The 14,635-nt window shown below is 31.9% G+C and overlaps 1 protein-coding gene and 1 pseudogene across 1 annotated transcript; one reads left to right on the forward strand and one right to left on the reverse strand.

Annotated features, from left to right (window-relative positions):
* Nucleotides 1–495: 495 nt before the first annotated feature.
* Nucleotides 496–2,854, reverse strand: LOC114186130 (annotated as a pseudogene).
* A 1,830-nt stretch (nucleotides 2,855–4,684) lies between these two features.
* Nucleotides 4,685–5,233, forward strand: LOC114182932 (RING-H2 finger protein ATL70-like). Its single transcript, XM_028069743.1, has one exon. The coding sequence runs from the start codon at nucleotides 4,685–4,687 to the stop codon at nucleotides 5,231–5,233; it is 549 nt and encodes a 182-aa protein (XP_027925544.1).
* Nucleotides 5,234–14,635: the final 9,402 nt, after the last annotated feature.

Here is a 14,635-nt window from a genome sequence, read left to right on the forward strand (position 1 = left end):
TTTCGTGAAATTTCAAACGTGTCTTTGAGAAATTTGTGCTGGAATTATGTACAATTCTTAAAAATTATACTTCTGCCAAAATAAAAAATTATAAACGTTAATTGGATTAGTTTTCTAGTATATGTCATATTGTTCCCTCCAATATTATCTATCAGTTTTATTTTTGCAAGAAAATTTTTATGTAAAAAAGATTTACAATGTTTTAAAATAATTTTTAGATGAATAATAATATTTTGACTTTTTTTTATCTATTTTTAACTCATTAATTTAATTAGATCATTACATTATATTATTAAAAAAAATAAATAAAATAATTGAAAGGTGATTAACAAAATAGATTAAAAGTAGGTAAAAAAAAATCGGTGAAAATATAATTATCTTTTTCTGATTAGTTTTACTAATTTTTATTCCTTAATCGTGACTTGGTTCAAGTGAAGAAGATTGAGTGCAATGTGTCGGAGAAGATGCATGTTTTTGTTACATTTCACTATTGATAGATAGGTTCCATGAAGGACTCAGAATTTCATGACAAGGAGAAGGAAAACTAAAACCAATTCATACAATTCCACTTGGTGCCACTACAATGGGGCTCCTAACACTGTGTGCTCCACCATCTTCCATCCAAATAACATCCCCATAAGATATTTCTTCCTTCTTGTGCTTCCTGTACTTTATTACAACACTGTAGCTCAGCTTCTCATTTTTGTATCTGAATGACAAAGTCTCAGGTGACACTGTCACCACAGAGCCCTTAGGTTCTGTCACCTTCGCTCTGTATGTGCCACCACCAACTCCAACATTGGTCACTGTCCTCCTAAATTTCTGGACAACTGACATTGTTTTGTTGCTATAGATGGCTATAAATGAAGGGTAGTTAAGATCAAACGAAGGTTTTGCACAATTATATGAACCTGATCTTGTAATGACTAAGATTTGCTTCATTGTGTAGTTCAAAGCACATAGGAGATCAACATAGTCCTGTGGGGTGGCATCATATATCAAACCTGGATCAAGTGCTTTGTTGGGGTCAATTTGACCAGCTCCCATGGCAAGAGGGGAAGCATATTGAGAAGGATAACCATAGTCTCTAATTGGATTTTGTGTATTATCTAGAGGACTAGCAGTGGTTACTAGTGCAGACCTTATAGCAGCAGCACTCCATTCAGGATGTGCAGCTTTCAAAAGAGCAGCAACACCAGAAGCATGAGGGCATGCCATGGATGTTCCAGACAGCAAATTGTAGTCACTAGGTAACCACACATTGTTGCCAATTGCAGCTGCTGAGTATGAGGAGTGTAAGCAGCAAGGACATTAGAGCCAGGTGCCATTATGTCAGGCTTCAAGACCCAAGGGTAGCTAGGTGAAGGACCTCTTGAAGAGTAAACAGCAACAGCTGGTGCTGGCTTCATTCCAACAAATGTTTGCTGAAATTTGATACTGGCTATTGGCTTGCTATGGCTTGTTGCATACCTCCTTTGCACTGATTGTAATACTTGGAAATGTACCAATTCCTGAGTCATTCAACATAGGACCATTAAGAAAAAACACTGCCCCTGACAATCTAGCTTCATAAACAACCGACATTTGCTTGTACATTAACTTAGTGTCTGGAACCAAGTCACATACAATGATGACTTCTGTTTTCAGTTTCGATAACATCTTGACTGAGTTACATGCTGATATATTCTTGTGGTAGACAAGTGGAAGATTTTCCACCAAGGCATTTGCTGGAAACACGGTCGAACCAATAATGGTTTGGCCATTTCCAAGAATTAGAGAACCAAATGTGCGGTCAATGGTACCTGCAGCCACGGTGAGAAGCCAGGGGATTCCATTGTGCAAAGTACCAAGATGAGGACCACCATTACCCGCAGAGGATGAAACCACCACCCCTTTTTCCATTGCTGCAAAAGAAGCTATTGCTATAGGATCCTCATAAAGTGGAACACCATCGAACCCCATAGAGATGGAAATGACATCAACCCCATCAGCAATGGCTTGGTCCATTCCAGCCAAAACATCAGAGGCGTAACGACCCTCTTCCCAAATGACCTTGTACATGGCAAGCCTAGCTCTTGGTGCAATGCCTCTGGCCACCCCTTTAGCATAGCCAAAGTAGGATGCTCCACTCACATAGTTGCCACCAACTGTGGATGATGTGTGAGTTCCATGACCATCTGTATCTCTGGCTGAGTTCATACTGATTCTAACCGTGGAGTTTGCAGCAATCACACCTTTGTTGAAGTATGTAGCTCCGATGAGTTTGAAGTTGCACATGGAAGTGTTGAAGTCTTGCGCTTCCTGACATGTCCCTTTCCATTTACTTGGAATTTTCTTGGTCATGCCATCATCTCTGAAGCTTTCACTCTCAGGCCACACACCAGTGTCAATAACACCCACAATCACATCCTCCCCAAGATTGGAAGCGTGCCACAGGCCACTGGAAGAGGCTAGGGAGAGAAACTCAAAAGTGTGAGTGGTGTCTATGGTGACATTTCTATCTGGGTATGCTGCAACGAAACCACGAGAGTTCTTAATACCCTCTAACTCTTCTGAAGTTAGCACTGCACCAAAACCATACATGGCATGGTTATAGGAGTACACTATCTGTGTCTGTGATTCCATGAATGAGTGACCAAGTGTTGCTGATTTTGTGGACTGAACAGTGGATTCAAACCAATCATGATGCGTTGAAAAGACACTGGGAAAAAGGGATCTGTCCATGTGAACTATGTATGTGCAACTCTCTGCAGCACTACCATGATGAGCCAACTGAAACCAATGAGTAATGAAGAGCATGAATGAAAGTGGAAACACAACTCTGGCCTTAGGCTCCATCGATGTTTATGCAACTCAAAATGAAAACTTGTTGTGTGAAGAAGCTTATCACATCATGCAGCATATAAAGGAACTTCAATCTGTAGAAGGCCAAAGATGTTGACATGTGTAGTCAGTGACAAATTATTATCAATTTATTCATCTTCAATCCATTCATAACTTTTTAACTTTCCAAATCTTTTAACTAATAATATCTACATGGTTAGCAATGTCTAAGAACATATATGAAAGCCAAAATGACATCTTTTTTCGAAGGAATAGAAACAAGAAGCATCGCAATTATAGGAGACGTGTTAGTATTAATTAAGGTCAAAAATCAGAAAAAAAGATAACAGTATTCGATTATTGCATATTCTGCTCTTCTGTATAATTATGGATACCATCTGAGCACACAGTAGTTATTTTTCTTGTTAATTTAAACTTCTTTTAGGATTATTTCAACTGTTATCGCACCTTTTAGAAGAAACTTAATTCATGTAAAAGATATAGTAAAAGATATACATCTTACTGATATAGATATAGTTCCAATTTTATGAACTCGGCAACCTATTAAAATACCAAATCTACCTAGTTTAGGGAAAAAATTGCCTGTTGATTCAAGATTTACATTTTAGTTATTATCCAGCTAGAGAGTCTCTTATACATGGGACTGATAATTTTAATTTTGAATAAAATTAATGATTAAAATAGAAATTAAAAGTGTTTAATTTAATTATTGATCATAAATATTAAACTTAATTTTTTTCCCCATAAAATGAATGAGTTGTGATAAATTATTCAAATCAAAATATACTAAATTTATTGAAATTTACAAAATAAATTGAAATAAAGATTTATCATAATTATAATAATTAGGCTTAATCATGTGTTAGGATCTTATACATTCAAAAATTTCTAATTGAGATTCTAATAAATTTTTGGTTAAATTATATCGTTTTTATTTTCGTAGAAATTAAATAATTTAAATTAAAATTTAAAATATTACATACACATGATTAACGCGGTTGGAAGAAAACTATAGTTCTTAAATTTTCTCATTCAAATGTAATAATTTTATTCAATCAAATTATGTACTTTGATATTTTGGCCAGTCATTGGTACCCGATTAGTACATCGTGTACAATCTCAAGTTTTACTTGAAATATTCAAATGGTTTCCTAAATAAGTGTTTTAAAAAAATGGAAATAGTTTAATTTGAAGATGTTCTCTCGCATTCTTCTTTTATTCACAACTTGTTCAGCCTCTTCCGTGGTTTCAGACTCAAATTTTTTAATTTTTAAAAATTAATGGTTGAAACAATTTTTAATAATAAATTGATAGTTAACTTCTTAGTGAATAATTAATATTATGTTAATTTTATTCCATTAATAAAAGATGCTGTTTTAAATATTTTGTAAAGAATTTGTTACAACTAATTGCTCAACTTTTTTATATAATTTGGATGCAGTGGCTTCCCTGGCTTATAATTCTCAAAGAAAATAAAAAATAAAAAAATACTAAGAAAAGATATTTTAGACTGTTATTCTATTAATTAACAAACAAATAATAAATAAATACAATTAACACAACTAAAAAAACTTGAAGAAACTGATGCAAAAGGAAAACCCAACTCAAAGTTCAAAACCAGCAAATTATTTGAGTAATAAACATTTTGTGGTTAATGAAGCAGCTAAGCACCAGCTTATAGGTTGATTTTTAGATATCCAACTTCAATTAGCTTGAAAATTTGTTCAAAAACTAATCCCCATATACGAAAACCTAGGACAAATAAACCTAGTTTCCTATAATCACCACAAAAATCCTCTCATGTCACAATTTTTGATCAGAAGAAGATCAATCTCTAACCATGTCACTGTCTCCTTCTCCCTCCGTCTCCTTCTCCTACGGGCCATCCATGAACATGAACACCAACAACAATGGACTAGACATATTCACCAAGGTGTTCATGTTGCTCATTTTTTTCACTCTCTTCGTTCGTGTGTGTTACGTGTACATGAACACGCGAAGAGAACAACATGGCAACGACAACATAAACAATAGCATCGCATCCATGATCCACCATAACGATCAAAACGATAACCTCACGGGGATACCCTATGACGTCATCAAGTCCTACCACACTTTCCCTTACAGCAAAACCGACAGTGTGGTCGGAACAACGTGCGACCATGACACCACGTGCGCCATATGTATTGAGGATTACGAGGAATCGGAGATGTTAAGGATGCTGCCGCAATGCCGCCACTACTTTCATCGTGACTGCGTTGACGCGTGGCTCAAGCTCAACGCCACGTGTCCCGTTTGTAGGAACTCGCTCATGGAAACTAGAACCAATAATAATATTGACGATAACAATGTTATTAACCATGGTGGCAATGCCTTGGAACGTGTATAACTAAATCATGGTTTTGTAGAGAGGAATTTCGTGGTCATTCTTCTAGTTTTTTTTTTTTTTTTCCTTTTTCGTTTTCTTTTCGATTTGGTTTTACGTGTATATATATGTTCATAATGTGAAGGAGATTAATTAGTTGAAGAATTTGGGTTTGCACCTTTTGAAAATTAATGAACGTATAGATTTTTGTTCTTGGAGCTTGGGGGAGAAATGGAGAGAGGGAAAATAAAGAAAAAAAAAGAGAGAAAGGGACAAATAATGACCAGAAAGAGTGAAACAATGTAAGGAAAAATATAAAAGAATCTAATTAGTAGTTACTCGTACCTTTTTTTTTTTTTTTGTAGGATAGAAAAAATGCTTCTTCATTCGTTTATCAAATTGTTTGATTTTTAAATCTATCTTATTTGTGTGTATTTAGAAATAAAATCAATCTAAATTAAATTAGTTTTCACTTAAATTCATAATTTTTCCATATTTACCCGTTTTAAAATACAAAATAAATACTTAATTTAGTTTTAAATATGTCGTAAGTTTAAATATTTTTAAGAAAAAGTATTATTAAAATTTTTGTTCTATCAAGTGTTCAAAATATTTTTATTTTATCATAAGTAAACAAACCGATAATTTTATATTGTCCTTTAGTGTCTATTTTTTTTTATCAATTTTTCTCTTTTTAATTTTTTTTTTAACTTGAAAATCGACTTGTTTTTTTCCCTTTTCAGGAGCTAATTAGAAAAGAAGATTAACAAGAAGAAGAGTGAATTGATCAACAAGTTAGAAACAGAAAAATGAAAATAATAATCAAATCATTCCATTAACTATAAAATAAATTAATAAGATATTTAGATGAAAATAATAGTTTAAACATTGAATATAACAAAAAAATTAATGAAAATTGATAAATACTCATATTTACAAACTAATAAAAATATAATTAAATCTTTATTAAAAATAATTGAACTTAGTGCTACTGGGCCTCTAGTCAAACTTCTGAAAATCTTAAGGCCCATTAATAGTCTTAATTCATAGGTCCTAGAGATTTTCTTTCTCCATGATTTCTGCGGCTCCTAATATAAACATCTAAAATAAATATTAAACATTAAAACAAAGTTCAAATTTTGGAAGGAAAGAAGAAATGAAATTAAGTAAACAATTTCAATATAGTTAAAAAGGAACCAAAATATTATTCTGAAATTAAAAATAAAAAAGTTATGAAAACCGAAATTAAAAACTATTCATTTTATAGTAACTAAAAATTATAATGAAAAATACGAGACGGTAGATGTTTGGTATGATAGTAGATAAAATCAATCTATATTACGACGATTAACTGCTAATGAAGTTACTAATTGGACATTTCAATTCGTTAACATGTGTCCGAAATGGAAGACTTTTGGTCTTTTGGTGTTGTTTGTGTTTTGGTGTGTCAATGGTGATATAATTGTGCATTAATTGTGCATTCAATTCGTTATTGACGTTGTTTTTTTTTTTAATGTATCTTTTTTCTTCTTCATCAAAGGTTGAATTTTTTTTATTTCTTTTGTGTTGAACATGTTGTGGTCATTCGAAAGTAGTTTTTGGAAATCAATATGTTGAGATTTGTTTGTTGTTCATTGTGTCATTTATTTTCTTTTCTTTTCTTTTTATGCAATCCTTTTTCTTCATGAAATGTTCTACACTTTACTTTTTTCTATTAAATATGGTATCTTTGTGGGTTAGTATCTTTTGAAAGGCATGTTCAGATGTCTTTGTTGTTTTTCATGGTGTTATTTTTCTTTTTACTTTTTATGTTTTTCTTCCTCATGAAAGGTTTTATTTATTTATTTTGGTTAAAAACGTGCACCGGAATGATTAATGTTTGAACAAAAACTAGGATGGGGTGAATTGGTTTTAATATTAAAATTAATACTTTAAAGTTTTTTCAAAATTTAATTGTTTAATTTAATATTAGTTTCTTTAAATGCAACAGCATATACAATAAAGATATAGGGAAGAAGATTTGACACAAGTATCAAAAGATCTTACATCAGTTGTTAATCTCTTTAAAGAGATTAACTCAATCACTAATAATAACAAATTACAATTAGATAATTAAGATAGTAGGGAAAAAGAAAACACTTCTCTTGAAGATACAAGAAATGAAAGTAACTTTCTCTGAATCACACAGAGACATTGACCTAGCTTTCCAAGCAACAACAACAACACTCAATCTCCTAGAAACCCTCTGATTGAGGTTGTACCTATTGAGAATATTACTTAATATCTTTTTTATTTAAATTAGTTTTTAGAAAATATTTCAGTTTTAGATATATGTTTCAGTTTTAGAAATTAGTTATTATTTTAGATTAGGAGTGAGATATTCTAAATATTTTATACTTGATATTTTGTTATATTTTGCTTTATATATAGGGTATATCAATAAAATACAAAAATATTTTCCTCCGTATAACATGTCACATATATCTCTCATATTTTCAAAAGCCCTAAAAATCCTAACAACTGGTATCAAGAGCCATTGTTCTTACTGCCGATAAAATGGAAGGAAATATGTCACACGTTACTATCCCACTCTTTGATGGTGAAAGCTATAATCTATGGGCGGCAAGGATGCAAACATATCTAGAGGGGCTAGATCTATGGAAAGTTGTGGAGGAAGATGATGTTCCCTTATCTGAAAATCCCACTGTGGCTCAAATGAAAGCGCATAAAGAAAAGAAAATGAGAAAGGCAAAGGCAAAATCATGTTTGTTCGCAGGTGTTTCACAAATGATTATGACCAGGATTATGACTCTAAAGTATCCTAAAGAAATCTGGGAATACTTGAAAGCAGAATATGAAGGGAACGAGAAGATTCGACGCATGAAAGTTTTGAATTTGATAAGGGAGTTCGAGATGCAAAGAATGAAAGAGTCAGAGACGATTAAAGAATACTCAAACAAATTGTTGGGTATTGCCAACAAGATAAAATTGTTGGGAAAGGAGTTTTCAGATTCCAGACTCGTTGAGAAAATTTTGGTGACGGTGCCAGAAAGATGTGAGGCATCTATTGTTTTCTTAGAAAACACAAAAGATTTGTCTACAATTACCTTTACAGAGGTGATACATGCCTTGCAAGCATAAGAACAACAAAGATTGATGAGAGAAGATCATGATGCGGTTGAAGGTAATTTAAATTACATTGAAGAGAATGCTCTCATAGTAAAAAAAAATAGAAGGAGCAAATACAACAACACACATGTTTTTCCATCTTGTCCCCATTGCAAGAGAAAAGGTCATCAACCCAACTGGTGTTGGTGGAGGCCAGATGTCAAATGTCACAAACGCGGTCAATTGGGACATGTGGAAAAGGTATGCAAATCTAAAGATTCCCTAAAAGATGTTCAGATTGTAGAGAATAAATCAGATGAGGATAAATCAGAGGAAGATCTACTTCTTACAACATCATGTGTCACAACCAACGAATCTACAAAAGACTGGATTATAGATAGTGGTTGCACAAACCACATGAATCGTGACAGAGAAATTTTCAAGAAGCTCAATAAATCAAATATTTCCAAGGTAAGAATTGGGAATGGAGAACAACTTGATGTGATAGGTACATGAACAGTTCAATTAAAACTCATTCAGGTATCAAATTAATTTTTGATGTCTTATATGTTCCTGAGATTACCTAGAATTTGTTAAGTGTTGCTCAATTGTTAGAGAAAGGTTATAAGGTCTCCTTTGAAAATAAAGTATGTGTGATAAAAAATGCTAACAACGTAGAGGTATTCAAAGTTCACATGAAAGACAAAAGGTTTGCACTGGATTTTATGAAGGAGGAATTTGCTACAGATAAAGTGAGTATGAAAGAAGGATCAAAATCATAAGATAAATATATCTGGAAGAAAGTAGACGTCCAAGTGAAGAAAATAGATGGAGGTTCACATTCTAATATTCATAAAAGGTCCAATGCAGTGCAATAAAATCCACACCGGACAAAGAAAAAGAAGATGATGCTGATATAAGAAGAAATATGAAGGATGATGCCAAATTGAAGAAAGATGTGATGCCATGGAAGAAAGAGAAAAACAAATATTACAAGCACAAAAAGAGAAGAAAATCAAGCATCAAAAGATGGAGAATCAAATCTGAAGATATAAAATTTAAATAAACAGATATTGAGCAAGGAGGAATGTTGAGAATATTACTTAATATTTTTTTTATTTAAATTAGTTTTTAGAAAATATTTCAATTTTAGATATATGTTTCAGTTTTAGAAATTAGTTATTATTTTAGATTATGAGTGAGATATTCTAAATATTTTATACTTGATATTTTGTTATATTTTGCTCTATATATAGGGTATATCAATAAAATACAAAAATAGGTTCCTCCGTATAGCATATCACATATATCTCTCATATTTTCAAAAGCCCTAAAAATCCCAACAGTACTCGATCAAATAGAACATATTAAATGCAGTATGTGAAAGTTGAACCGAGTCGTCTTCCAACGACCAATATTTTCATCCAAAACTTAATTTCCAGATTCAAACACAACACCAAAATGGGGGTTTTGATGGATTCGCAGAAAAATTTAATTCGCAAAATTGCAGAGAAATGTAATAGTTATATAAAAATGCATTGATTCCTTGATTCAATTGAAAGTCCACCAATCACAGATTACCAAATTACTTGTTCTATTCGATTTTTCTCTCATGAACCCTAAGTTAATCAACTATGTGAAAATTAACATGAATTCATTATGTCATTAAGCACAACATAATTCAGGCAACTAACACCCACAGATTTAAGCAAGCTGTGAAAAAACCATAAACATTAAGCATGAATACGAGCCTTTAATGTGCACAAAACACGAATTTGAGATTAGGCCTAGTAATTGAAAATAGTTATGAAAATATGAAAATAGTTATTAACCACAATTAGGCCTAGTAATTGAAAATTAGCCAAAATTCTGAATAATGACTCACTTAAACCCAATTGACGAAAATGCACTAAGACAACAATTTATCACTGGACCACTATCAAGACAGGCACAAAAAGGTAGTAGGATAAGGAAAATTTAAAATAGGAGAAGGACACGCAAACAACACAAAGAGATACACACACAAACAGACACAAAACATAAAAATAGAGACATATCCAACATAGAAGGATTCCAAATTGCAAGTTATCCATGAACATCATCCAAGCTCTTCAAAACATGTAAAGTACTCACTTAAGCTCAAAGAAAGAGTTGAAAGTAACATAGCCTCACTGCATATACATTGGATCACTCAAATATCTAGGCTATTATTTACCCTCAAAGCATCTATGAAAAACAAGCATCATAAAGACTTAACAAGCTTCTAACATCAACACCCAAAACACATGTAGACAAAGATCGAAAGGACTTTTTAAGGTTATAATAGGGTTGAGGACAAGGTGTGAAACATATGGATAAGTAGCTATAGAACCAAAGAAAATAAAGGAGTAATGGGGAATAAGGCAAAATTAAGCATAAATGCATCCAGAAACTCCAACACTTCAAAATTCAATTCTCACACAATGTTCAAACACAAATCTCTTTTCTCTCTCAATTTTTTTTTTCTTTGTTTTGTTTTCTTTTGGTATGATTTTAGTGAGTTCGAATGAAGGGATGACAAAAAAACTCACGCCCGCGATAAAATTTGCGATGGGTAGTTAGTACCTGTAGATATTTATTACCGGCGGGTAGCAGGTAGCAGGTATTTTAATACCCGCTTATAAATGGGTCAGGTACGGGTATCATACTATTCGTATACGCGGGTACCCGTTACCCATAAAACATTAAAATTAAAATTTAATTTATATTCTATTAATTTAAATTTAATTAAAATTAAAATTAAAATTATATTTTATTAGGTTAAATTTAATTAAAATTTAATTTAATTTAATTATACTTTTTTTATTTTTATAATTTTATATTAAAAAATTTATAATATATATATATATATATATATATATATATATTTTAAATATTTGCGGGTATGCGGGTATTCACGAGTATCCGCGGATATTGTTTAAGCGGGTATCCGACGAGTAAACAGACGGGTAACAGACGTATTTTTTTTCGGATCGGATTGCGGGTAGGCACTATCCGTCCCCGACCCTTTGCCATCCCTAGTTCGAATCCTCTATTAGGTTTTGTTGTCTTATAAAAACTTAACAAAAAATGTTACAAAAGAGTTCATGATTTTGGATTAATTCAAGTGCAAGACGGAAATAATATTAATTATATTAATTAAATAATTATTAGTTAAATGAATATAATTGATATTTATGACGTATCTTTGTTGATTTATTTAAATATGGTATAAAATTATCTCATAAAAATATTATATGTTTATAAATTTTTAATGATATAACTAATAATATTTATAGTTTTTGGTCACTTTTAATAGAAATATTTAAATAAAATAAAAATAAAGATTATCAATTTTGATTAAATAAATATTGAGATTCATGGAATCATGTCTAACTCATGCCACATCCATCCATGTTCTCACACCATATTTCACATGTTATCTCATAACATCCAAATTTCATACCAATGCACCACCAACCAACCAATTCATAAATCATTTCATTTAATATCAAGCAAGTCAATACACATGAAACATACACAATCACATATCCATGATCTATGCCTTTAAGAGTAATTGAATCAATCCACAAGTTAAAGTAAGGAATTATTAAAATTTTGCAACAATTCTTGTTTAAGCTAAACAGGCATATTTTCATTGATTTCAGCATAAAGAAATCCAAAATCCCAAACAACAAAAACTAAAGAAACACACTCACATTGCATAAAACATTTACATCATACTTCATACTTTTAAAAGAATAAGGGTAAATAAACCATATTTTGGGTATGCTAATATACACAATTATATTATAATAATAGGTAAAAAACCTTTTATAATAGTATTTTAATATGAAATAAATAAATTTAAAAAGATTAATAATTACGTTTGTAATAAATAAACATGCGTAATTATATTTTTTGTTTTTTGTATGATAAATTTTGTAGTCTTAAAATAATTATTTTTTTTTATAAATCTCACATCCTAAAATAAATAGACGAAGAAAAAAAGAGACTGCATGTTAAAATTAGAACAGGAGAAGCCAGTTTTTCTGCGTCATCAGGACCTGTTGATATGGAGGTTGATTATCAAGAACACGGTGGTGCCCCAATACTGCAACTTGTACTCCGATGGTGAACATGCATGAGGTGCCAGCAGAAGCGATATGGAGAGACGTAAATCAAGAATACAGTGCTGACTTGCCGTCGGACTAGGAGAGTCCCGTCACGTCCATACCATCGATCAACCAACCATCACAGACAGAAACTTCGGTAGTGCGACCATGAGAAATAAGAAATGAGAAGTAAGAGTGTTCCGAGATATTAATTGAGAAAAATTGGAAGTAGGTGGTGAAAGTAAAATTATTAGATGAAAAGTATAAGAATATTTTTACAAAATAATATTTTCACAAAATAATAATAATAATCATATATTTTTATAAAATAGGTAGATATTAAAATCGAGTTTGATGTCTATTTCTCTTCATAAACAATAATATCATTACAATTATATTTGAATCCTTTCTTTATGGTTTATAGCATTTTCCACGATTTTCTTTAAATTTTTGTTGAATCAAAACACTCCATTAACTGATGATCCTCGTCGATTTTTAAGTTCCAAAATTAACTCTTTCAAATTTCAGTTTATTTTATATGCATAATATCTTTTAGACTTTATCCATCTTACGTTTTTATATTCCGTGCTTTACTCAAACTGAGGTAATTTTTATCTTAGATTAAATATTTTTTATCTCCGTTTAAAATATCGAAGAAAAACCTTTTAAAATCTGACTTGAGTTCCACTCGTACGGTCGGTCGCTGTTTGGTAATTATGTGCACATATTTCCTAATCTCACTGTGAATGAAGTTTTTAGTATAACATTATATTGTTTCATAAATTAAAGGGATATGAAGTAAAATTTTGTAAGATTTAGTAACAAATCATGCCTTCACGGACTTTCTTTGGTGGCTTTTCGAGCCCATGGCTTTATACATTCTTAAAACTTTTACCATGCTTCTCTTGCATGGGTGAAAGTGTGAAAGTAAAAAAAAAATGTATATGAGATTAAAATGAAAATAATAAACTATGTAGATGAAAATAGTATTTTAAACATTCAATTATCAAATTTTTTTAATGAAAATTTAATTATAAATACTCATATCTACAGGTAATAAAAATTTAATTCAACCTTTATTAAAACACTTATTTTTTTACAATAATTGAACTTGGTGCTATAATATATCTCCAAGTGGGTCTCTGGTTAATCTTTTGAAAACTGAGACTCAAATTTTACCTGTCTAAGTGGCATGGGTTATTTTAATGTTTTGTAAGAGAACTAACGCGTGAGGTTATGAATGGTTTGTAGGTCACGCGCTGGCACAGGAAAACTGAGAAAAAACAAGTGAAGACTGCAGTTTTGGAAAAATAGAGAGTGCGGTTTTGGGAAAGGAAAACAGAGGCGGGCTTTGTGGCTGTTGCAACTTCCTCCACAATCGGTGCTAATCACTGCTGCAGCTTCGTCCACAATTGCAAGCCCTAATTTTGCTGTTGTTCTTCTCCAAATCAATGGCCAATTTGGTATGTTTTACTTTCCCGATTGCAATCCCATATTTTTGTGTTGTTCTTCCCCAAATGAAACTCTATTGTCGTATGTTCTTGTTCCCCGATTGAAATGCCATTTTTATGTGTTGTTGTTCCCCAAATCGATGCTCTCTCAATCCTAAATGTTGTTGCGAAGTGTTAATTGGAAATGTGAACGGGTTTGTGTAAGCAAAAATGCTTCGAATGTACGAATGCTTTCGAAGAAGAAGCGTTTCGACAGTTAAGGTCATTTTGAAATCACTATGTTTCGAGGGACATGTACTGAACTTAGCATGCAAAGGTATTTGCGCCATGCCGCCACTGAGTTTCATGACACAATCTTTTGTGTGAGGTTGACCAAATATCAAAGTCGAGGGTCTCATCTGGTATATGTCATTTTCAAGTTTTCTATTTTCATTAACCAAATGTTAACCTCACATTAATTGGGAAACTGAAAATTTTGTTATGTTTTTTGCCAATCAGGACCTTAACACCAAATTTGCTACCTTGATCAGGAGCAAGCATATCAATCAGGTCGTTCTTAGTGGTCCTAATAGTGTTGTAGTATGCAAACTTTTAATTTCAGATTCACCCCGCTCCACCAAGATTGAGAAGGGTTGGAAGGAATTTTGCAATGAACATCAATTGAAAGAAGGAGATCATGTGCTCTTTGAAGTGGATCATGTTGATGCCAATGAATTCATTACAGTCTTTGTCAA

This window comes from Vigna unguiculata, chromosome 5 (assembly GCF_004118075.2).
Source record: "Vigna unguiculata cultivar IT97K-499-35 chromosome 5, ASM411807v1, whole genome shotgun sequence".
Classification (NCBI taxonomy): Eukaryota; Viridiplantae; Streptophyta; class Magnoliopsida; order Fabales; family Fabaceae; genus Vigna; species Vigna unguiculata.